This window comes from Mobula hypostoma, chromosome 24, assembly GCF_963921235.1.
Source record: "Mobula hypostoma chromosome 24, sMobHyp1.1, whole genome shotgun sequence".
NCBI classification, from domain to species: Eukaryota; Metazoa; Chordata; class Chondrichthyes; order Myliobatiformes; family Myliobatidae; genus Mobula; species Mobula hypostoma.
In genome coordinates, this window is record NC_086120.1 from 25147172 (window position 1) to 25170396 (window position 23225).

The 23225-nt window shown below is 45.3% G+C and overlaps 1 protein-coding gene across 1 annotated transcript in view; it reads left to right on the plus strand.

Moving 5' to 3' along the window:
- LOC134337336 (small conductance calcium-activated potassium channel protein 2-like) overlaps positions 1–23054 on the plus strand; it is a 123266-nt gene extending 100212 nt beyond the window's left edge. The window contains exons 6-9 of the mRNA XM_063032250.1: positions 966–1076; positions 3567–3694; positions 17166–17235; positions 18157–23054. Coding sequence (XP_062888320.1) covers positions 966–1076; positions 3567–3694; positions 17166–17235; positions 18157–18441 — 594 coding nt within the window. The 3' untranslated portion in view covers positions 18442–23054. The remainder of the gene's footprint in view (positions 1–965; positions 1077–3566; positions 3695–17165; positions 17236–18156) is intronic.
- The last annotated feature ends 171 nt before the right edge of the window (positions 23055–23225 follow it).

Below are 23225 nucleotides of genomic sequence, written 5' to 3' on the forward strand. Positions count from 1 at the left end.
TGGTATCTTTTATGCCAACCCAGAAAGCCCATAGCCTTTGTCAAAGCTGGAGACCAACCACAGCCGTAGCCCAGATCACCAGCAGGCTTGCTCGCCGTGGCATCTGACTGGCAACTGAAAGTTGATCTTGGCAAAAGTTCCCTGACTTCATCGCTTCATCATCTCTGAGGCCCGGCAAGGTCATTCCGTCAGAAACCTTGAAGCAGGTGGTCATGGGAGAACTGACAGTCCCTTGGGAAGACCGGATTGAGGAAGTGTTTGAATGTAAGAAAGCCAAATACCAGGAGCAGGTAGAGCAGCGCTAGAGACAGGGTGGAGGGCACGATGTGAGCCTAAAGAGACAAGATGTAGAGGTTTTGCTGGCTGCTCACTTGGCAGAACCAACTCTCTCCTTGGCATTACGGATGATGCAACGAAAAGAGCCGCCAGGGCCGTCACAGAGGCTGCTCAGGATGACTATGGGTCAAGAAGTGTGACCCGTGGACCAATGCTGCTGGGACACAAACCAGGGCCTGATCAACCCTGGCTGGGCCGCCTGAGTGAGCGTGTCTGATGCTGAAAGACCCAGAACATGTGATGACCCCAGGTTACATCACTGATGATGTGTCCCAGTGCAACCTAGTTTGTATCTCAGTATCGGTTATCTTTATTCTGTCTTGTTATCATCTTACCTTATTCTATTTCAATGCACTATGCAATGGTTAGGTTTGTATAAATAGAATGCAAGACAAGATTTTCACTGTATCTCGGTACATGTGGCAATAATAAACCAGAAATGGTTATACATCAAAAGAAATTTCAATTCCTTTTAAGGATACCATGATTATGGTTACATTTTCCTCTGTAGGGTAATTCCTGGCGATACCAGGATGCTCCCGGATGGTTTCCTGGTGCTCATGGAGTGGGAAGAGGAGTCTGTCTGTGTTCTTGTATATTTGTGTATTGTGCTTTTGATTCTTTTGAAGGGAGCTGGCTGTACAGCACTTGTGGTCGCAGTGGTCGCACGGAAACTAGAACTCACCAAAGCTGAGAAGCACGTGCACAACTTCATGATGGACACGCAGCTAACAAAGCGGGTGAGAGCTCGTCGCGATTACACCCACCAAGACTCTGCAGCTGCACACTCACACACCCCATGCCTCCCTGATCCCTATGTCTCCACACTCCACATCCGCCATCCTTTGGACACCCTTCCCTGGAATCAGCCAGAGTCACTGGCATAGAAACGTTGTGTAGGCGGGAGCACGGCTGGCCAATGTTCCTGATCCAGCCACATCCACAGGAGGAGAGTCTGCAATCCAATTGCATCTTATTGTGGCCATAAAACATTCTAAAACAGAACACAGCTAATAAAGTGAATTAAGTAAAGGAAAACATGGCAATTAATTTATATGCACAGGTTCCCCCAGAGGGCAATAAATAGATAATCTGCCTCTTCCGCTGCTGATTATGTGATAAATATTGGCCCCAAGACACGGAGTGAACTCTACCGCTCTTCAACAAATATTCAAACGGTGCAGTATGATCTTCTGCATCCACCAGAGAGAGCAGATTGGAACTTGCATTAATAAATCACCCAAAAAGTGTGGCTTGTCTCAGTACCACCCCTCAAACACCGTAGCGTTCTATCAGAGCCCCTTTGTGAGTGCAGTACTCCCTCAATACTGCCCCCTGGAGTATTGTCCTCAATACTGACTTTCTGAAAGTTCAGTGCTCTTCAACTTCCTCTGTACTATCCCTCAACAGTGTGACATCCTCTCTAAGCTGCCTCTTTGACAGTACCATACTTCATGTGTACTATTATTCAATGAATACACTGCACGCTGACCACTGTCTGCCCCACAGTGCAGGAACCCATCAGAATCAGGTTTATTATCACCAGCATGTGTCGTGAAGTTTGTTAACTTAGCAGCAGCAGATCAATGCATAATCTAGAAGAAGAAAAATAAATAAATATATCAATCAATTACAGTATACGTATATTGAATAGATTAAAAATCGTGCAAAAACAGAAATAATATATACTGAAAAAGTGAGGTAGTGTCCAAGGGTTCAATGTCCATTTGGAATTGGATGGCAGAGGGGAAGAAGCTGTTCCTGAATCACTGAGTGTGTGCTTTCAGGCTTCTGTACCTCCTACCTGATGGTAACAGTGAGAAAAGGGCATGCCCTGGGTACTGGAGGTCCTTAATAATGGATGCTGCCATTCTAAGACACGTTCCCTGAAGGTGCCCTGGGTACTTTGTAGGCTAGTACCCCAGATGGAGCCGACTAGATTTACTAAATCAGTACCGCCATTCCAGTTTTATTGAGTCCTCTCAGTACCGCCCATCTGACAGTGCAGTCCTCTCCCAATACTTCCCCTCTGAGAGCAAGCAGAACAAACAGTTAGGAAAGGAAGCCAAGTGGTATGTTGACTTTTCCTTGGAGTATGGTGTTCATCTCCGATTCCATCATCGTAGGGAAGGATGTGGAATCTTTAGCGAGGACGCAGAGGAGATCTACCAGGATGCTGCCTGGATCAGAAAGCGTGTCTTATGAGGAAAAGCTGAGTGAACTAGGGCTTTTGTCTTTGGAGCACAGAAAAATCAAAGTTAACTTGACAGAGATGTGTAAGATTATAAGAGGCATAGGCAGAATGGACAGCCAGTGCCTTTATCCCAGGACGGCGATGTCTGATGTCAGAGGACATCCTTTAAGGGTGAATGGAAGAAAGTTTGGGGCAGATGTCAGCGGTAGCTGTATTTTTACAGAGAAGGGGGTGCCTGGAACACACTGCCTGATGTGGTGGCAGAGGCTAACACGTTAGAGATGTGCCTATTCAAGAGATTCTTTGATAGGCCCATGGATGAAAGGACAATGGAGGGTTATGGGTTGTGTAGAAATGAAGAGATAGATTGCTAGTGGAGTAGGTTAAAAGGCCAAAGGGCCTGTACGGTGCTGAACTTTTCGATGTTCTATCTCTATTGCAAAAGCAATTGAGATTTAGTAGGGACTCCTTGCTCCAATTATATAGGGCCCAGGTATGGTTACAGCTGGAAAACTGTACGCAGATCAGGTCTCCTCCAGTGTCCCCTCTAAGGTGTGCGTGCATCTTTTGCTAATTGCGCACAAAAAGTTGTCACCCTCTACCTCGTTGGCATGTTAAGTATATTTCACGACCATACACAGTCACATTTCCTGTTCCGGTTTCTGACGCGTACAGTGCTGACAACGTGGAGTTTGCAATGATTTGTCTGCAGGTTTCAGAACTGGCTTACCTATACCGTTTTTATTGAAGAAATTATTCAGTGCGCACTTGTTGTTGTCACCGGGCAAAAAAAAGTTGCACAGCTCAAGATTTTTGCGCATAGTGGTCGTTACAAATTAGAGGGAACTGTGCTGGCTTGGGAGTGGAACATGAGCCACAAAGATCCCTTCCAGAAGGCAGGAACACCACCCATCTGAGGCAGACCTTACATTGAGAGGGTCACTTTCTCCAGGACAGTAGGAGGCCGAATGGGAGAAACTTGTAATGATAATTTCATCAGCAAATACTGGCCTCACTCTGAGTTGGTTTCTTTCAGGTAAAAAACACGGCTGCCAATGTACTCAGGGAAACGTGGCTGATCTACAAACACACCAAACTGGTAAAGAAGATCGATCACGCCAAAGTACGCAAACACCAACGGAAGTTTCTACAAGCCATTCACCAGTGAGTATCGGATCTCCGTGCAGCCTTCCCAGCAAATTCCATACCTTATCCCTGCTAACAGCGATTGGAATTCCGTCTCACAGGTGTTCCCGTGTGTTGGTCTCCTCTCCGCCTCTGGTTCGATCAGTACTGCCGCAGTCTGGCCAGTTTGCAGTGGCCAACAAGTCCACTTCCCTCATTTCCCCTTTCTGCTCAGCTGAGGCTTTTGACAACAGTGTCCCCAGCCTCTGCTGCCCACCCTGCAGTCCGTTAACGTGTTTGGACAGTGATTGTACACTGTTGCATTGAAGCAGAGAGTTCAAATGTCACCATGGTAGCTGGTGAATTTAAATTCCTAATCAGATAAATCTGGAATGAATAGGTAATATCTGAAATGGTGGTTGTGAAGCTACCAAATTGTCCTCCGTAAGAAACAAAAGCAGGAGAAGGCCATTCAGCCCATTGTGTCTGTTCAAGCCATTCAGTAAGATCTCACAATGTCACTTTCCTTTGCTAATCCAAATCCCGTCTCTGTTAAAACCAAGGACAGGTTGGAGGGCCAGCTAGCGAGAATGGCGGCACAAGAGGCAGCAGGCAGTAGGTACTTGGAGATAATTTGTGGCAAAGGGTGGAAGGAAAAGGAATGGGTTTGTGAGGTAGTCATGGGGTCTTTGAAAGAGGGTGTGTGGGTGATCCATCAGGACTGGAGAAGCCATTAGGTCTGGTGAGAGGGTGGAGATGGTAAAACTGTGAAAAGTGTCACATTGTAGAGTTCTAGTCATCACAGAGACCCAGGTAGGCTTGAAGGACCAGCTTCACCTATGCATATTCCTTATGAAAGGGTTGAAGGGAACCAGGAGATATTGAACAACGGGAGAAGTCATGAAGGTAGGAAAGACCTGAGCCAAGCATAAACTGAGCAAATGTTAATGGTTTGTCGTGGGCATTCAAAAATCAATTAATCATGATTTTGGATAAAACCCATTTATCATGTTACGTAGCAACCCAATTGATTTCAGCTGGGAAATACTTTGCTGGTGCCCTGAGCCCTGTGCAAGGGGATAGCTGCACACATATCCCTCAGTCTCTGAGACAGGAATGAATCCCCTGCAGAAGAATCTTATTTGGTCCAGCCTTCGTGTGCTGCTCCTGGGCATCAGGCCAGGGGGAACCCAGTGAGGCTGGAGATTCATGCTGAGCATTAGTCTCTTCCCTTAGACAACCTGACATGATCCCAAAGGGCTTCACGGCAGAACACATTCAAAAGCTGCAGAAGTAATGCATTAACGGGAACTGTTTGGGAGGCACAGAGACTCCCATCACATCTGAGAAAGAAAACCCTTTCTTGAGAGTAAAGCAACAGAAAATTGCACTTATATATTACTCTTAAAGTAGCAAAACATCACAAAGGACTTAGAAGAAGGTTACCAGGTGTAATTTGATGCCAACTCAGGCAAGGCATTAAAGTAGGTGGCTCAGTCAAAAGGCTAGCTTTTAGAGTATTTTAAAGGTAAGGAGAGAGTTGCCATGGTAGCGTAGTGGTTAGCTCGACGCTATTACAGATTGTGGCATCGGAGTCCAGAGTTCAGTTACGACGCCGTCTGTATGCCCTCCTCCGGGTGCTCCGGTTTCCTCCCACAGCCCAAAGGCAGACTAGTTAGTAGGTTAACTGGTCACTGTAAATTGTCCTGTGATTCGGCTGCGGCTAAGTAGGTGGGTCACTGGCTGGAGTGGCTCATTGTGCCGAGGAGGCCTGTTCTGCACTGTATGTCGAAACAAATAATAAATGTAATATAAGAGGTATAGAGATGTAGGGAGGTAGACGGGTGTGGAGGTAGAGGGGTGTGGAGGTAGAGGGGTGTAGAGGGTATAGAGCGGTAGAAGTAGAGAGGCAAAGGTACAGAGGTAGAGGTAGGGAGGGGTAGAGGTAGAGGTAGGGAGGGGTAGAGGTAGGGAGGGGTAGAGGTAAGGGGGTAGAGGTAGAGGTAGGGAGGGGGTAGAGGTAGGGAGGGGTAGAGGTATGGAGGAGTAGAGGTAGAGGTGGGGGGGTAGAGGTAGGGAGGGGGTAGAGGTAGGGAGGGGTAGAGGTAGAGGTAGGGAGGGGTAGAGGTAAGGGGGTAGAGGTAGGGAGGGGTAGAGGTATGGAGTAGAGGTAGAGGTAGGGAGGGGTAGAGGTAAGGGGGTAGAGGTAGGGAGGGGTAGAGGTAGGGAGGGGTAGAGGTATGGAGGAGTAGAGGTAGAGGTGGGGGGGTAGAGGTAGGGAGGAGTAGAGGTAGAGGTGGGGGGGTAGAGGTAGGGAGGGGGTAGAGGTAGGGAGGGGTAGAGGTATGGAGGAGTAGAGGTAGAGGTGGGGGGGTAGAGGTGGGGGGGTAGAGGTAGGGAGGAGTAGAGGTAGAGGTGGGGGGGTAGAGGTAGGGAGGGGGTAGAGGTAGAGGTAGGGAGAGGTAGAGGTAGGGATGGAAGGGGTAGAGGTAAGGGGGTAGAGGTAGAGGTATGGAGGAGTAGTGGTAGAGGTGGGGGGTAGAGGTAGGGAGAGGTAGAGGTAAGGGGGTAGAGGTAGGGAGGTGTAGAGGTAGGGAGGGGTAGAGGTATGGAGTAGAGGTAGAGGTAGGGAGGGGTAGAGGTAAGGGGGTAGAGGTAGAGGTGGGGGGATAGAGGTAGGGAGGGGGTAGAGGTAGGGAGGGGTAGAGGTAGAGGTAGGGAGAGGTAGAGGTAGGGATGGAAGGGGTAGAGGTAAGGGGGTAGAGGTAGAGGTGGGGGGGTAGAGGTAGGAAGGGGTAGAGGTAGGAAGGGGTAGAGGTAAGGGGGTAGAGGTAGGGAGGGGTAGAGGTAGGAAGGGGTAGAGGTAAGGGGGTAGAGGTAGGGAGGGGTAGAGGTATGGAGGGGTAGAGGTAGAGGTAGGGAGAGGTAGAGGTAAGGGGGTAGAGGTAGAGGTAGGGAGAGGTAGAGGTAAGGGGGTAGAGGTAGAGGTATGGAGGGGTAGAGGTAGAGGTAGGGAGAGGTAGAGGTAAGGGGGTAGAGGTAGGAAGGGGTAGAGGTAGAGGTAGGGAGGGGTAGAGGTATGGAGGAGTAGAGGTCCAGATAGGGGAGGGCAAGGGGGTGGAGTGGGAGAAAAGAACTATGGGGGGAGGTAATAAAAAGGGACAGAGAGAGGGGTGGGAGTGTGAAGGTGGAGATGGCCGCTGGATAGGGGTGGGCTGGTATGATAAGGGGGGGCTGCCAGTTCTGGGATCTGATAAGTAAAAAAGATGATAATGGGAATCATAGGGGTGAAGAGCAGAAGGAACCAGGACCAGGTGGGGGAGGAGTGGGGAGGGGACAGAGACGAAGGGTGAAAGGAATGGATAGTAGGTGGATGAAATTGCAAGGGAGAGTGGGACCAAATTTGGCGATGAGTGCTGGAGAGGGAATGAGAATCAGAATCAGGTTGAATATCACTGCCAGCTCTTTACCTTCCCCACTCACCGATCAGCTTCTAGTTACCCTTCTTCCACTCCCTCCCCACCTCTTTATTCTGGTGTCTTCCCCCTGCCTTTCCAGCCCTGAAGAAAGGTTTTGGCCCAAAACATCGACTGTTCATTTATTTCCATGACGCCTCCTGCCCTTCTGAGTTCCTCTAGCATTTTGTGTGTGTTATTGAGAAATTGGTTGTTTTTTGACATCAGTACAATAAATAATAACTATGAATTATAAAAACAATTAAATTAAATTAAGTACTGCAAAAAGTAAAGGAAAAAAATACTGAGGTAGTGTTCATGGGTTCATTGTCCATTCAGAAATCTGTTGGCAGAGGGGAAGAAGCTGATCCCAAAACATTGAGAGTGTGGCTTCAGGCTCCTGTATCTCCTCCTTGATTGTAGAAATGAGAAGAGGGAACATCCTGGGTGACTGGGGTCCTTTTTTGAGGCATCGCCTTTTGAGGATGTCCTGGATGCTGGGGAGTCTAGTGCCCATGATGGAGTTGGCTGAGTTTACAACTTTCTGCAGCTTTTTCCGATCCTGTGCATTGGCCCCTCCATTCCAGATGGTGATGCAACCAGTTAGAATGCTCTCCATGGTATATCTGTAGAAATTTGCAAGTGTTTTTGGTGACATACCAATTCTCTTCAAACTCTTAATGAAATGTAGCCACCATCGTGCCTATTTTTGTATCTGCTCTAATACGTTGGGCCCAGGATAGATCCTCAGAGATGCTGACACCCAGGAATTTGAAACTGCTCACCCTTTCCTCTTCTGATCCCTCAATGAGGACTGGTGTGTGTTTCCTCGACTTCCTCTTCCTGAAGTCCACAACCAATTCCTTGGTCTTACTGATGTTGAGTGTAAGGTTGTTGGTGTGATATCACTCAATCAGCTGATCTATCTCACTCCTGTACGCCACCTTGTCACTATATGAAATTCTACCAACACTAGTTGTGTTGTCGGTAAATTTGCAGGTGGCGTTTGAGCTATACCTAGCAACATACTTGTGAGAGCAGAGAGAGTAGAGCAGTGGGCTAAGTACTCATTCTTGAGGTGCGCCAGTCTTGATGGTCAGCGAGGAAGAAATGTTATTTCTGATCCACACAGACTGTGGTGTCCCAGTGAGGAACTCAGGGATCCTGTTGCACAGAGACCCAAGTTTGGAGCTTGTTGATTAGAACTGAGGGTATGATTGTGTTGAATGTTGAGCTGTAGTCAATAAACAGCAGCCTGACGTAGGTATTGCTGTTGCCCAGATGATCCAAAGCCAAGTGGAGAGAGTGTGAGATTGCATCCACTGTAGACCTATTGTGGCGATTGGCAAATAGCAGCTGGTCCAGATCCTTGCTTAGGCAGGAGTTGATTCTAACCATGACCAACCTCTCAAAGCACTTCACCACTGCAGATGTGAGTGCCTCTGGGCGATGGTCGATGAGGTAGCTCACCCTGCTCTTCTTGGGCAAAGGTATGATTGTTGCCCTTTTGAAGCAGGTGGGAACCTCCAACTGCAGCAGTGAGAAATTGAAGATGTCCTTGAACACTCCCGCCAGTTGGTTGGCACAGGTTTTCAGAGCCCTACCAGCTACACCATCATGATACCTTGCGAGGGTTCACCCTCTTAAAAGACATTCTGACATTGGCTTCCAAGACAGAGATCATAGGATCACACAGGTGTAGTTTTATTCTCTCTTTCAAATCATGCATAACAGGCGTTCAGCTCCTCTGGAAGTGAAGCATCATAGCCACTCATGACATTTTGCTTTGTAGGAAGTAATGGCCTACAAACCCTTCCAGAGCTGATGTGCATCCAGTTCTGTCTCTAACCTCAATTAGAATTATTTTAACCCTTAAGATAGCTTACTGTAGATCTTAACTGGACTTCCTGTATAGTTCTGAATCACTAGTCTTGAATGCCACAGATCTAGCCCACAGCAGCCTATGAATCTCCCGGCTTTTGGTTTGGGTATGTCTGGTATGTTCTCAAAGTCACACACTCACCCACACAGGTCTTGATGATGTTTGTGATAACTATGGCATATTCTTTCAGACTGGAAGATGAATCCCTGAATATTGTTCACTCCACCGACTCAAGCAGTCCTTTAAATGCTCCTCTGCCTCCTTTGACCATACCTCCTTGGTCCTCACCACTGGTACTGTAGTCTTTAGTCTCTGCCTATATGCTGGGAAGGACAGCTAGGTGATTGGACTTTCCTAAGTGCGGGTGTGTGATGGCACAGTAGGCATTCTTGCTGGTGGTATAACAGTGGCTAGGTGCGTTGGCTCCTCTAGTTCCATAAGTGATAATGTTGGTAGTAGTTGTTCAGAGACTTCTTCAAGCTGGCATGGTTGAAATCTCCTGCAATGATAAGGAAACATTAGGGAGTGCAGTTTCATGCCTGTTGATTACGTTGTTCAGCTTTTCTCTGTTTGCTTGACATTGGCCTGAGGTGGAATGGAATGTACACCACTACCAAGATGATGGTAGAAAACACCCTTGGCAGATAAGATGGACAACATTTAACCATTAGGTGTTCCAGAGGGGTGAGCAGGACTGAAACAGAACCACAACATTTATGCACCACCATGATTTAATCAATTCCACCTCCTTTGCACTTAAGAGACTGAACTGTCCTGTTATTGCGGAGAATGCTGAAGCCATCAAGCTGCAGCGCTGCATCCAAAATGGCAGAGAATAGCCACGTTTCCATGAAGCATAGTACACAGCAGTCCCTGATGTCCCTCCGATACAGCAATCTTGCTCTGAGGTCTTTAATTTTATTTTCCAAAGAACGTACATTCAACAGCAGGATAGTTGGGAGTGGAAGTCTTTCAATCATATCTGTAAACCAGTATAGCATCCCCGCTTCTGTTTTCTCAAAGGGGTACAGCACTTGAAACCCCAAGTCTGCCATCCAAGGTTTGTCAATTTTGAGTATGGTGCTGAGACCTTTCATTAGTTTTGTAGCCTGGGGAAAATTACACACACAGGACAACAAATACTCTTTTGGGTCTTTAATTCCTTTATCTGTTTTAGATGTTTTAATGCAGAAAGAGAGTATCAAAATAAAAACGCCAGAATGAATTAAAAAAACACAGTTCCTGCTGTTACAATCTCAGTTGAATTTCAGACCATGCCCTTGTAACGTATGCAGCATAAAAATAACTAAAACAAAATATACAAACCCAATACGGTAGTGGCAATTATTGGCACACATGTACTTAACTTTCAAACACATATAGGCTAGACCTTGAAATGAGTTCTCCTTGCTCACGTGGGCCAATAAGGAATGCCACCCAATCTCGCAATCCAGCGCTGATTAATTTTCTTGCAAAAATCTAAAGCATCCATGCCAGGGAAAAGCATGTGAATGCCGTTCTCTCTAGAACATAGCAACTCTTCTTTCTAAACCACCCGTGCACAATAACGCCACCATTTTCTCTAGCATTACCAAGGTGAATACATATGTGCACTTTAACAATAAAAAAAATGATATTTAACGGTCACCTGGTTATATTAGGATTAGAAAGAAAGGCAGAAGAAGCCTGAATAAGACGATGGGACAGGCAAACCTCTGGTGCCCCTACTCCTTCCCTTTCTCCTAGAGGTCCACTCTCCTGTCCTATCAGATTGGGAAAGGGGACAAAATGAATACAAGCATGTGCAAGAGGCCAGAACTGAAGAAGCTCAGAAATGTCCTGGAGTTAGAACTTACGAGGACAATTGAGTCATGAAGGGATATGAAAACAAGGAGCCAATATAAATTCTTGAGCGCTGAGGCAGTGGGTAGTTGGAAGCTGGTGTGTTAGCATTTTGGGAAGCCGAGCTTTAGATGAATTTGGCTTTATAAGGCATGGAACTGGACAGGTCAGGCAGAGAATGCTGGAGTAGTCTTTAAAATCCACCTCTTTCACCCACCTCAGTATTTCCCAATGTGGGTCGATGCAAATTTTTGTCCACTATCTCTCCTATTAAATGTCTTGGAAAGTTTGATTCATTACAGATGCTTTGTAAATAATGTACAAACTTCAGTTCTTTTTGAAGAAATTAGTGGAAAAACATTGAGGAAATCAAGTGGAGTCACTTGGTTTCAGAAAGCATCCAGCAGACCAATGGGATTGCTCGGTAGCCAGTGTTTGTACTGTGAAAACTATTCATAAACACAAGATATTTTGCAGATGCTGGAAATCCAGAGCAGCACATCCACAGAATGCTGGGGAAGCTCAGCAGGCCAGTCAGCATCTATGGAGAGGTACAAATAATCGATATTTTGGGCCGAGACCCTTCATTAAACTGGAAAGGAAGGGGGAAGAAGCCGGAATAACAAGATGGGGGCAGGGGACCCTCTGGTGCCCCTACTCCTTCCCTTTCTTCTAAGGTCCACTCTCCTGTCCTATCAGATTCCTTTTTCTTCAGCCCTTTGCTTTGTCCATCAATCTCCTCCCAGCTTCACCTCACCTGGCTTCACCTATCATCTGCCAGCTTGTACTCCTTCCCCACCCCCTCACTTTCTTATTCTGGCTTCTTCCCCCTTGCTTTCCTGTCCCGATGAAGGATCTCGGCCATAAACATCCTCCGTTTTTTCCTCTCCATAGATGCTGCCTGGCCTGCAACGTTTTGTGTGTGTTGAAAATTGTCTACAGCATCCCTAATGCAAAACGAGCAAAATGTCTATTCTCCATGATTAAGATTTACTGCTGGCTCAGTGTTTTACTGATGAAAATACTTTAAAAATTATTGTCGAAGTAGGCCTTCGGGCGTATTTTTCTACTTTGCTTTCTGATAATAAGATTAATGTGCACCCATCAGGCTCCTGCATCCAGGATGTGGTCAGTGAACTACAATAAGAGGCATTTACTTTCACTATTAAAGAGTCCTCTGTGGATTTGGCCACAGATGCTAGCCAGCAAATTGAATTTCACCAGCTTTGACACATTAAGTGTATGCTGTGCTTAAACCCAATGCCAAATCAAATTGTGAAATTGAGACACCCCTGCATTAAGAAAACACCATCACAAATTAAGAGAGGCTAAAACCTGACCTTCTGTTTCTTTTCCATTTGCTCAAATGTTCATAAGTTCATTTTCATTATCAAAGTGTATGCAGAATACAAACTCTGGGATTTGTCTTTTCCAGATAGCCATAAATTACAGAAAACCATAGAAGTAGCTGAAAGAAAAAACATCAATCCCGCTCCCGCACAAAAAGAAAATGAAACAAATCTCGCAAACCCAAACACCCCCCGCAACCTCTCCCACGCACAAAAACTAACAGATCACCCACATGGAGAAACAACATCAAACGCCAAACTCCCAGCCCACAAATTGGCAACAAGAAAGATATAGTGGGCAAGCAGCATTAATAGTGTTCACACTGATCTGTTGGAATGTGTTTGTGCTGCTAAGGTGAGGCTGTCATGGAGATGTTGGGGGAGTTGGATATTGGATCTTGGAAAAGGGGAGGATAAAGAGGGACTTTGAGGAAAAGGGGTTAAGATCGCCTTGGATTTCCCTATCTGTACATGTCCTCCAGCCCCAATATTACATGACATATCGAGGGCTTTATGAACTGCAGTTACGAGGTTACAGAAGCTTCAATATGTACTGTACGAAAGACCTTGTAGAAATAGAGATTATGGAGAGTTACAAAATATCAAGGAGGTTATCTAAGTTTTATTACAATAAATTTGACATACCTCTTTTAACTATGCACAGTAACAAAGGAAATGGTATGCATTTTCTGCAAAGCAAGCTCCCATAAACATGGTAATGACCAGGTACTCTGTTTTAATGATATTGATCGAGAACTGGATCTTGGCCTGAAGTTAAAGATAAAGAGATAATATAAAGATTAGCTTTACTTGTCACACATACATCGAAACGTACTGTGAAGTGCATCGTTTGTGACGTTGTTTTTGATGTGCTGGGGGCAGCCCTCTAGAGCCTCCATGCTTCTGGCACCAACGTAGAATGCTCACAACCTACTAACCCTAACCCGTATGTCTTGTGGGAGGAAACCAGAGCACCTGGAGGAAACCCACACAGTCACGGGGATGAATGTACAAATTACATAAATGTCACCATATACAACCTCGAGATTCATTTTCTTGTGGACATACTCAATAAATCCAATAACCGTAATAGAATCAGTGAAAGACCACACCGACAGTGCAGACAACCTCTATGCAAAAGACAACAAACTGTGCAAATAAAAGAAGAAAGCAAATAATAATAAATAAATAAGCAGTAAGTATTGAGAACATGGGATGGAAGGTCTTTGAAAGTGAGCCCATAGGTTGTGTGAACAGTTCAGTGATGGGGCAAGTGAAGTTATCCCCTCTGCCTCAGGATCCTCATGGTTGAGGGGTAATAAACCATAGAACAATTACAGCACGGAAGCGGGCCATCTCACCTAGTCCCACCGACCTACACTCAGCCCATAACCCTCCATTCCTTTCCTGTCCATATAGCTGTCCAACTTAACTTTAAATGACAACATTGAACCTGCCTCAACCACTTCTGCTGGAAGCTCATTCCACACAGCTAAGTGTATCGTCACCTTGCTGGTTGACAAAACATGAAGACAGGAAAGAGAATTAAAGTTCACAAATGATTTAACTCACTTGTAAAATCCGAATCCTGATATGAAAATTAAGAAGTTGTGCTGTAATTGTGCCATTCATCTCTGGGACAAATTTATTTCAGATCTGAACCACCCCACCCCCATTTTCTTTAGGCCTATGGAATACTCTGAAGTACTTTGTGAAGTAAAAATCCCAAGGAAAGTCCAAATGGCAGCCAAAAGGCCAACTGCGTGAATTACCTCGCTCTGCTGAAGCTGTGGTGGAGTTACCAGAAGCTGGGAAACTGTTTGACTTCTGTTCGAGTGCAGGTGCAGAATGGGAGCACTTGAGACTACACAGTTCTTCAGTTTCTTTGAGGACAGTAAGCTGGTGCTTTAAAGCTTTGTTCTCAGTGAGAAGCTTCACATTATCTTGCCGAATCTTTGCGCTGTCATCGCACATGGTTAGGAGCCGAGAGGAATGAGTGCCCCATAACTGTTCCTGAAGCTGGTGGTGTTTGTCCTGAGGCTCCTGTGCCTTCTTCCTGACGGCAACAGCAAGAAGAAAGTATGGTCCTGTTACAGGAATCAGCAGGAATTGAAACCCTACCCTCCAAACGCGGGCGAGGTAGTAGCGTTATGCTAACTACTATGCTACTGTGTTCAGGCCCTCATTGAATTAGTGGCAAAGGGCTTTGTTTTAAAGCATGATCCCTTTGAGTGAGCAGCTTTCTCTGGGTACAGCAATGCCAGCTAGACTTCTATGCTCATCTCGTTTGAGGTTTGAATGTACAAACTTCTGAATTCAAGGAAATAGTGCTACGTGCCGAGCCAGAGCTTACCCTGACTTGTGTGACCTGAAAGGCAGCAGAGGCTGTGCCCATGGGATTGGTGTCCTAGAACATTGAAGAGATCTCAACTAGAGCCACCGTGAAGACACCTGCAGCCGACATAAAAATCAGCCTGCGATTGACAAGAGAAAGAAAGCTGTAGACCATCAGGTTAGCTGTAGAGAGGCAAATGGAGTTCAGCGTAAGGAAGTGAGAGGCAGTGCATTTGTGGAATATACAGAATGAAGTAAGAGGTTCTGCAAATCTTTCATAAAACCCATAGAGTCTTAGAAGGGACGTTGTGTGAAATTTTGGAAGCTCTTGCAGAGGGTAAAGAAGAGGTTAACTTGAAGAATACAGGAATATGAGGGAAAAAATGGAGCAGTCCACGTTTCTTTTTTTTCCTGAGCATTTGGAAAACATAAACAGCTTTGGTAGACAAGGCAAGGAAAAACGGTTTCCAGCTGTAGAGAGATCTGTAAGTAGAGGCTGTTGTCACTAGCAATGAAACAAATGGCATGGAGAATGCTTTTTAAGTGGAACGGTAACCTGCAGTGCTCTGTATGAAACTGGTTCAACAGCAATTTCCAAAAGGAGTTTTGATGAAGGATTTTAGCCTGAAATTCCCTCTGCCGATGCTGTCACCGGGAAACACAAAAGGGAACTGGATAAGTTGAAAGGGGGAAAATGGATGTCTCCTGGGAAAGCAAGCAGAGGAACTAATTAGATAGCCCTTTGAAAGAGCTAGCATTGACACAATGGGCTGGTTGGCCTCCCACTGTGTTATGATCATCAGTGATAAATTTCATGATAGCAGTAGAGTTCCTGCATGAATTTATGGGGATATGGTTGACTGGACCTTTGATGCACTAGCTAGAGTGCACATAGAGGCACCACGGTCTAAGTCAGCCAGTGACCTTGGCTGGTTCTGACAGAGTAAAGAAAGGGTTAAAGGTCAGGTTCTGCCAGGATGGGACCCTACTCCCTCAATTCCGTGGCTCCTGATGCCACCCACAAAACAGAGTTAATTACTGTGTACAGCACCTAGTATCCCACTCGGGGAATGGGTGCCTATATTAGATACACCATGGCAACTCTGAATGAGACTGAGGGAAAAGGAGGGTGTCAAGCCTCTTCTCATTTACTCATTCTCTCAGAATATGGATATCGCTGGCAATGCCAGCATTTATGCATTTATTGCCCATCCCTAATTACCCTTGATTTGAGAAGGCAGCTAAAAATTAACTACATTGCTGAGTCTGGAGGTACATGAAGCCTAGACCAGACAAGGGTGTTGGTTTCCTACCCTGAATCAGATAGGTTTTTATAACAATCTGATAGGTTCATGACTAGTGTTTTTAAAATTTAATTTATTTGTTTAATTACATAACCATAAATTCCAGCTGCTTTGATGGGATACAGACTTAGATCAATAGCCCAGAGCTCTAGCACCTTTTCCACTTACCAAATGCCTCCACTTTGAATTCGAAGTCCATTGGATCTCCAAAGGATCAGTAACTCTCTAAAGACTTCCATCTGCTTGCGACTGGCAGAGTAATCATGCCAAGGTGCCCAGTGCAAGTTCCAGTCTGGTATCTGGTCATCTCCTCATGCCTGTCCACCCTACCCCACTCCATACAAAGTCACCTGAAGATTCAAGGTTCAGAAGTACCCAACGGAAAAGCTTCATGTGAGAGGAGGAGTACTGTTGCCGCTTGTTCACTGTTCCTTTACCCCATGTCTTGTCTTATTAATTCTGTGATGTGATTTTTGTCCTTTTTTTTTCTGTTTTGCTAACTCAATGCAGAGGCCAGAAGTAAGTTGTGTTTGATTTTATTATATTATATTTCCTTTTGCATGTTAAACTGGGGTGCAATGGTTACAAGTGTGTGTGTGTGTGTGTGTGTGTGTGTGTGTGTGAGTGTCAGTGTTATATGCGACTGTAGTTCCCATGTGGCCTGTGTGTCTGACCTCACCATCCCTGGCCTGACCTGTTTGTTCAGAAGGCCCGCTCTGCCCTGTCAGAATGTTGCTGATGTTCCTGAAAACCCAAAAGACTGAACACAAAGTTTGAAATGATTTCAAAGTTTGGAAAAAAAATAAAAGGGATGGCAATGAGTAAGGAGTTGGAGATTACATCCTGAAGTAGAGAGGAGAACAAGAGGGAAGAGGAGGCTTGAATACAGCACTGATCTGCTGGGTTGAACAGCCTGTCCTGTCCATTGTAATGGCCCAGCAGTCGCGGTTGCCTATCTGCGATGAGCTGCTTATGTTGGTGGTGGGATTGGGGACAATCATGAACATAGGTAGAGTCTGCTGGTATAATCTGTTATTGTCCAATAAATCTCCCTCAGGCCCAATTTGGCTTTCTCCAACAGGCCTCTCGCTACCTCCATAACCTTTTCTCCCCGGTGATCTCTTGTGCTCAGTGTGGATAGTCTCCAACTCTTGTTAGCATCGAGCACGAAGCATGGAAAGAGTTAATCAGTCAATCAGGCACGAACTTGGGTACAACATCACAAAGCAGGCTTTGGCTGATTGCTTCAGGGACAAATGCTGCAGTGCCTGAGCCTTGTCTTCATTTCTGCATGGTGTAGTCAGAACTATTCAGCTTAAAATTAATGCTCTGTTTCCCACACAGATTGAGAGGTGTTAAGATGGAGCAGAGGAAGTTAAATGACCAAGCGAACACACTGGTGGATCTAGCCAAGGTTGGTAAAGCAGCGACGTGTACAACATTTCTGGCAAGAGAGGTCTACTGGTATTAGGATTACCATCTTGAGTTTGAATCCCAATACCAACATGGCAGTTGGAACTTTTAAAATTCTAGCAATTGAGTAAACCTGCAATAAAAAGTAGACCCACTAATCCTGACCATATTGGCACTGAAACATATCTACTTCATTGATGTCCTTTTGGGAAGGAGATCTGATGTCCTTACACAGTTTAGCCTGTACAGACATAGACTTGATGCTACAACGAGGAATCACGGATGTTTGCAGCGTATCTGATAGACTAACCTGCTGACCATATCCACTCTGCATCTGTAAGTGACTTCAGTCTTAAACCAACATTATCGGCTCCTCATGTCCCACTGAAACCACCTACCAAATATTGGGTTCGACAAAATGGCAGCTCACTGCCACCACCACTTTAGGTTAACAAGCTCAAGTTATTTTTTAAACATAGATCCCAGAAATTTGAAATAAAATCAGAAAATGCTGAAAAGCACTCAGCAAGTCAGGCAACATTTGTGGAAATACAGGGTTAACATTGAAACACTTTGTTAGGACTTTTGGCTGAGTGTTCCCAGCATCTTCTGTTTTAATTCCTGGGCCAGAACTGTCTTGCCAGCAATACACACAGCCAGACAAGGATAGTAGCAACTCTGACGTATGGCAGGGGAAATCACAAAAGGGGAGAACGTCAGGGGGCAGAATTCCTTCTAAATCAGGTATTTCTGGAAGCACTGACACATTCAAGATTCAAAGTACGGTTATTCTCAAAGTATGTATGCAGTATTCAACCCTGAGATTTGTCTTTTGTTTTCGTCTGATGTTTTTGCAAGGAAGACTGTCCCTTCCTCTGGTGACGCTCTCCTGACCTGTGTTCCTTTCCTGCTCTCCTGATAGACACAGAACGTGATGTACGACATCCTGTCGGAGCTGCAGGAGAAGAATGAAGACTTGGAGAAACGGATTGTCACGCTGGAGACCAAACTGGACTCGCTGACTGCCAGCCTGCAGGCTTTGCCCGGACTGATCACCCAGGCCATCGGCCAGCAGCAGCGAGACTTCTTTGAGACTCACTCGCACAGGTTCAAACCCGTCACTTATAGCTCGGAGAGGTCGTGGACGCCCACGCGGCGGCGCCGATCGCCATCGACAGCACCACATACATCTTCTGACAGCAGCTAGGAGCTCTCAGAAGTAAATGATCTGATCTCACTTGGCCATTGTGTGGCTTCCAATGTTAGCTTTTATCTATAAAGCCATCTCTATTTATAAGTTTGGTTTTAGGACACCAGAGTGATGCTGCGGATTACCATTAATATTTAAAAGGGTAAAGCAGCTCCCAAGGCTTGTGCCAAGGGGTTTGGGCCAGTATATAGGTTGAAGCCATCTCCCTTAAGACCCCTCTTCCTCCTCTCTGACCTTTCCTTCCCCCTCCTACTCACCAACACACAAAGCAGTTTTGTCTCTCCAGCGACAAGCAATATAATCTATCAGCAAGGTTTTCCTGTGCTGTTCATCCCAGTGCCATCGTCCAGCCTTGTGCAAGACCTTCACTTTGAGGACCCTTGACTGTGAATAATTGGGATCGTTTCGACATGGACTGTTGGAAGATAGCATTGCTCTGGCAAGATCCAGGTTTCCCTTCCGGAATCTATCCTATTTATAGGGCTCGATAGGCTTTAGGAAGTACTTAATTTTGGTGGGTGATTGTGGCATGGGCAGTTAGTTTGTGAGTTCAGTGTTGTGTCAGGACAGCTTTGCTTTGTGGACTGTAGTTCCTGCATCCTGTCATTGGATTTCCGTAGTAGAGAATGGGTAAATCTCTATTCCTGAGCAGAGCTGAGCCAGTGCAGTGCATCTTCGATCTGCAGATTGAGTTCAGAAGGACCTTAGCTGAAGAAGGACCTGTGTGTGGATCTCAGCAGCCCCTAAAGATTAGCCAAGGCTCCTTCTCTCAATCATTGGCTGAGTGCCAGTGGCTGCTGGATAGCGAAAGGATGTGATATCTCTCAGGCCAAGCCCAAAGAGCCAGTCTATACTGGAGTTACAACACTGACAGGAACTTCCATTTATATAACAGCTTTAACATAACAATATACACAAAGGTGCTTCACTGGGGCATTCAAAAACAATCTTTACATTGTCTTTACATAAGCAGAGATATCTAGACCAGTGACCAGTAGCTTGATCAAAGAGGAGATGAATTGAACCAAGAGATTTTGGGTGGAAGTTCCAGAGCTCACGGTCACTAGGGTGGAGAGGGATGATCAAGAGGAGCACAAGACTCCATGGGGGCATAGGGTGTATGCAGACTGGAAGTGGCCATGAAGATAGAAGCAAAGGGAGACTTTGCACGTATTTGAAAGCAAGGTTGAAGATTTTCAGATTGAGGTGTTGTTAGACTAGATGGGTGATGGATGAACAGGATCAGCTTGTACTTAGAAATTGTACTAAATTAGACTATTTGGAGAGTTAGCAAGGGCTTGCTCAGATTTAGTATATAGTGTGAAAATTCTCTTCAGCAGTGTAGTGACTTTCTATCATATCCATTGATTTTACATCAGAGACTGGTTCCTTCTGGCTTTCCAATTTTCAATGACTGATTTCCCTCACTATGGTCTTGAGAAAGGAGAAACAGGGCAATAACCTAGTCAATAGACACAGTCTGGAGCTCACGTAATTATTTGGTAAGTACCAATACTTATTGTTAAGTGCTGCTGGACTTTGCCCCTTGTTTGATATACTTCAAGACCAAAGGAATGGAAAACACTGAGGTCATAACAGCAACAGCAAACTCTCAGACAGTTCTGTACTCTCATGCTGGGATTGGAGGCTAACCAAGAGTTTGGTAAAGTCAATGATCAGAAAGTGGAACAGTTTTAGAAGTGTAAATGTTGTGTTGGTCAACTCCTGGGAGCAGGAATAATAATGTCAACACAAACAGTGGTTTATCCCAACTCAGGAGGCTGTGCCCAAAAGGTCTGGGAGGATGCCAGAAAAAGAAATGGGTGTTAAAGTAGTACTGGAATCTATTTGTTAAAAGAAAACCCGACATGGGATTTCCTTGGGTCCAAGGGCTATGGAACATTGGTTCATTTTTACTGTAGCAAACTCTAAATATCAGTGACAAAAGAAGAAAAAAGGAAGCAAGCATCCGTTTGGGACTCACTTTACTGTGAGAACAGCCAATTCTTCCTCTGTAGCAATGGTCATCAGCCTTTCCCTATCCAAACCTCAGAACTCCTCAGTCAACCCAATGAAATGGCTGCCTGCCCACACAAAGTGAGGAAATGAAAGCTTTGCCGATTGTTTCTACACCTTTCCCTCTTTGTTCTACCAAATCATCAGCTGCTCCCCTTCCATTCAATTCAATCTCACTATCCTTCCCCTATCACTGGGACCACTTTAACTACCCAGCATCTCAGCCTCCCACCCTTTATCTCCCTTTTCCTCCTCTCCATCCTATATCAGGCTTTATTCCTCCTCCTTCCTCACCACCCCAAGATCCCTTTCCCCTGTCACACCAGCTTCTCTTCCTATTCCTATTTGCTCCCCTCCCCCAACCCCCACCCTCCTACGCTGGTCGGTGCTGCAGCCTCCATTGATACTGGCATGAAGGTATTTTGGCCCTGCTGTCAATCAGTCCATTGTGACCAATGAAAACTCAAATTGGCCTGCAGCTGGGGTCAGAGGTCACCTCCAATAAAATATCAATGCTCAATAAAGTCCCAAATGTCTGACTAACTGGCTCAGTGTGTTTACTGCCTTACCCGACAATGTGTTTATTAGAAAAGACCAAAACCTAATGATAGTGACTTCCTTTGAGAGGTTTTACCAAATCAATTTCTTTCTTAATAACTGTGTCTTATTTAATTTTAAAGCTTAAACTTAATTTAAGGAGGAAAACTCCCACACAATGTTCCCAAAAAGAATCTGTACCTAGAGACACGTATGTCATCACATTAGTGAGGTCATTTGGATCAGGTCAATGACATCATCGTGCAAGGAGTAAACTTTTAGCCCTCATTTCCTTCAGTGAAAGTAAACAGGAAGCCGCAATCACTTCATAACTGCCACCTTCATTTACATAGTATTGCAAGGTATCCCGTGATGCTTTTTCAAGCAGCATTCGATATTGAGCCACAGCTTAAGACAGGTGACCAAAAGCTTGGACATAGCGTTAGATTTTAAGGAGAGGTTTAAAGAACGAAAGGAAATGTTCAGGACAGGAATTCCGGAGCTTGGAGCCTTGGCATCTGAAGAAATGAGTGCCACTGGTGGGCGGGTGGAAACTGGGAGTTAACATGCTTGTCATTTTGGAGGATGGAAGAGGAGGGTTTGACTACAGGATTGAAAAGCAGATGTTGGCAGACAAGGACAAGGTGTGAGTACAGGGGTGGGGAGAACATGACAAATGGGTACTTAAGGTGCTGAAAGAAAGGCAAAATAAATAGATACTCAGCAGGCCAGGTATGGAGGGAGACACAGGGCTGACATTTTTGATGGTGACTTTTGATCAGGACAGCACAAGTTAGGACTTTGGCTACAGGATTTTGGGGAGTAGGTGGAAGGCATCTGGTCAGGAGTGTGATGAAATAGTCCAGTCTGCCCGGATGAAGCGATTCTGGATGTGTTGTCGAATGGACTAGTGTTAGGCCATTGAAAACTGAGTCCAGGCTACGAGTTGCAAAGGCTTTGCCAACTGACAAGCTAAGGCAGGAGCACAGTCGGGCGGCAGTGTAGGGTGGAAGCACGCAGCCACGGTGACGGAGATGATACGAGGTCAGCTGTTTATTTCTTGAGGCCAAGGTTGTCAAGAATCTGCAGCAAAAAAAAAACAACATGCAGGAGGATCTCAATGGGCCAGGCAGCCTCTGAGGAGGGAAATTGTCAGGCGATATTTCAGCTCGAGACCCTGCATTTGGATGAAGGGCAGTCCAGATGAAGTGTGTCAACCCAAAACATTAACCGTCCATTTCTCTCCATGGGTGTTGCCTGACTCACTGAGTTCCTCCACCATCTTGTGTTTTTGATTCAAATTCCAGCAGTTGCAGTCTCTTCTGCCTCTATTTTGTTAAGAATCTGGTTCTAGTAGACAAAGAGGCTGTGGAGAGGAATGGAGGTACTGGTAGACGATGGAATTTGTGGCAGGGTCATTGTTTTAAACTGTACCATGGCCCTCATTGCTAATTATAACAAGAGGAAGGTCTTATTTTGTTGGTCTGATAATCCAGAAGAAGTAAATTCATCAGTTTGGTAATTTGAATTCCCCACTTGAAGGAACCCAGCAAATAGAAAGCTGGTCTCCATAAAGGCAGGTAGGATTTTCCTAATTATAACCCACTGGGTTCACCAGGGCCCTCAAGAAATCTGCCCTCCTATCCTGCTGACTCCACCCCACACAGTTACCCCTTATTTGCCCTCTGAAGAGGCCCAGCAAACCAGTCGTGCAATAAATGATTACCTTGACAGTGATGCACCCATCCCGAGAATGAATAGTTAAAAGAAGGACCACATTGACGGTCCCCTGAAAAATGCCATCCAAATGCAAAATCTTCCAAACAATGTTACGTCCCGCGGTCAGAGTGGCAGGGTAAGCAAAGAAAAGCCACCGTAATGAACTTGTAATTATTGATTGCTCGGGGGGATAACTGTCACTGGGCCCTCTGGAGCTTGTGACCATGAACTGTGTAAATAATTGTGAGTTTATCATTGAATGTACATTTTTTAAATTCTTTGCTTGTTTTCCTGAGTTTTAACAATGTTCGAAATAAAAGAACACGTTTTTTTACCGATTTTCCTCAATGTTACATGGGATCCTTTGGGCCTGTGGCTGTTCCTGTTCGTAAGTAATCCCACCATTTCAGCAGGAAGAGTAACTCCCGGGAGGTCTGCAATTTAAATTGGCAATAATAAATGGTCTGTGTATTTGTTTGTCTATGGTTAATTTAAAAAAAAAGTCTGTT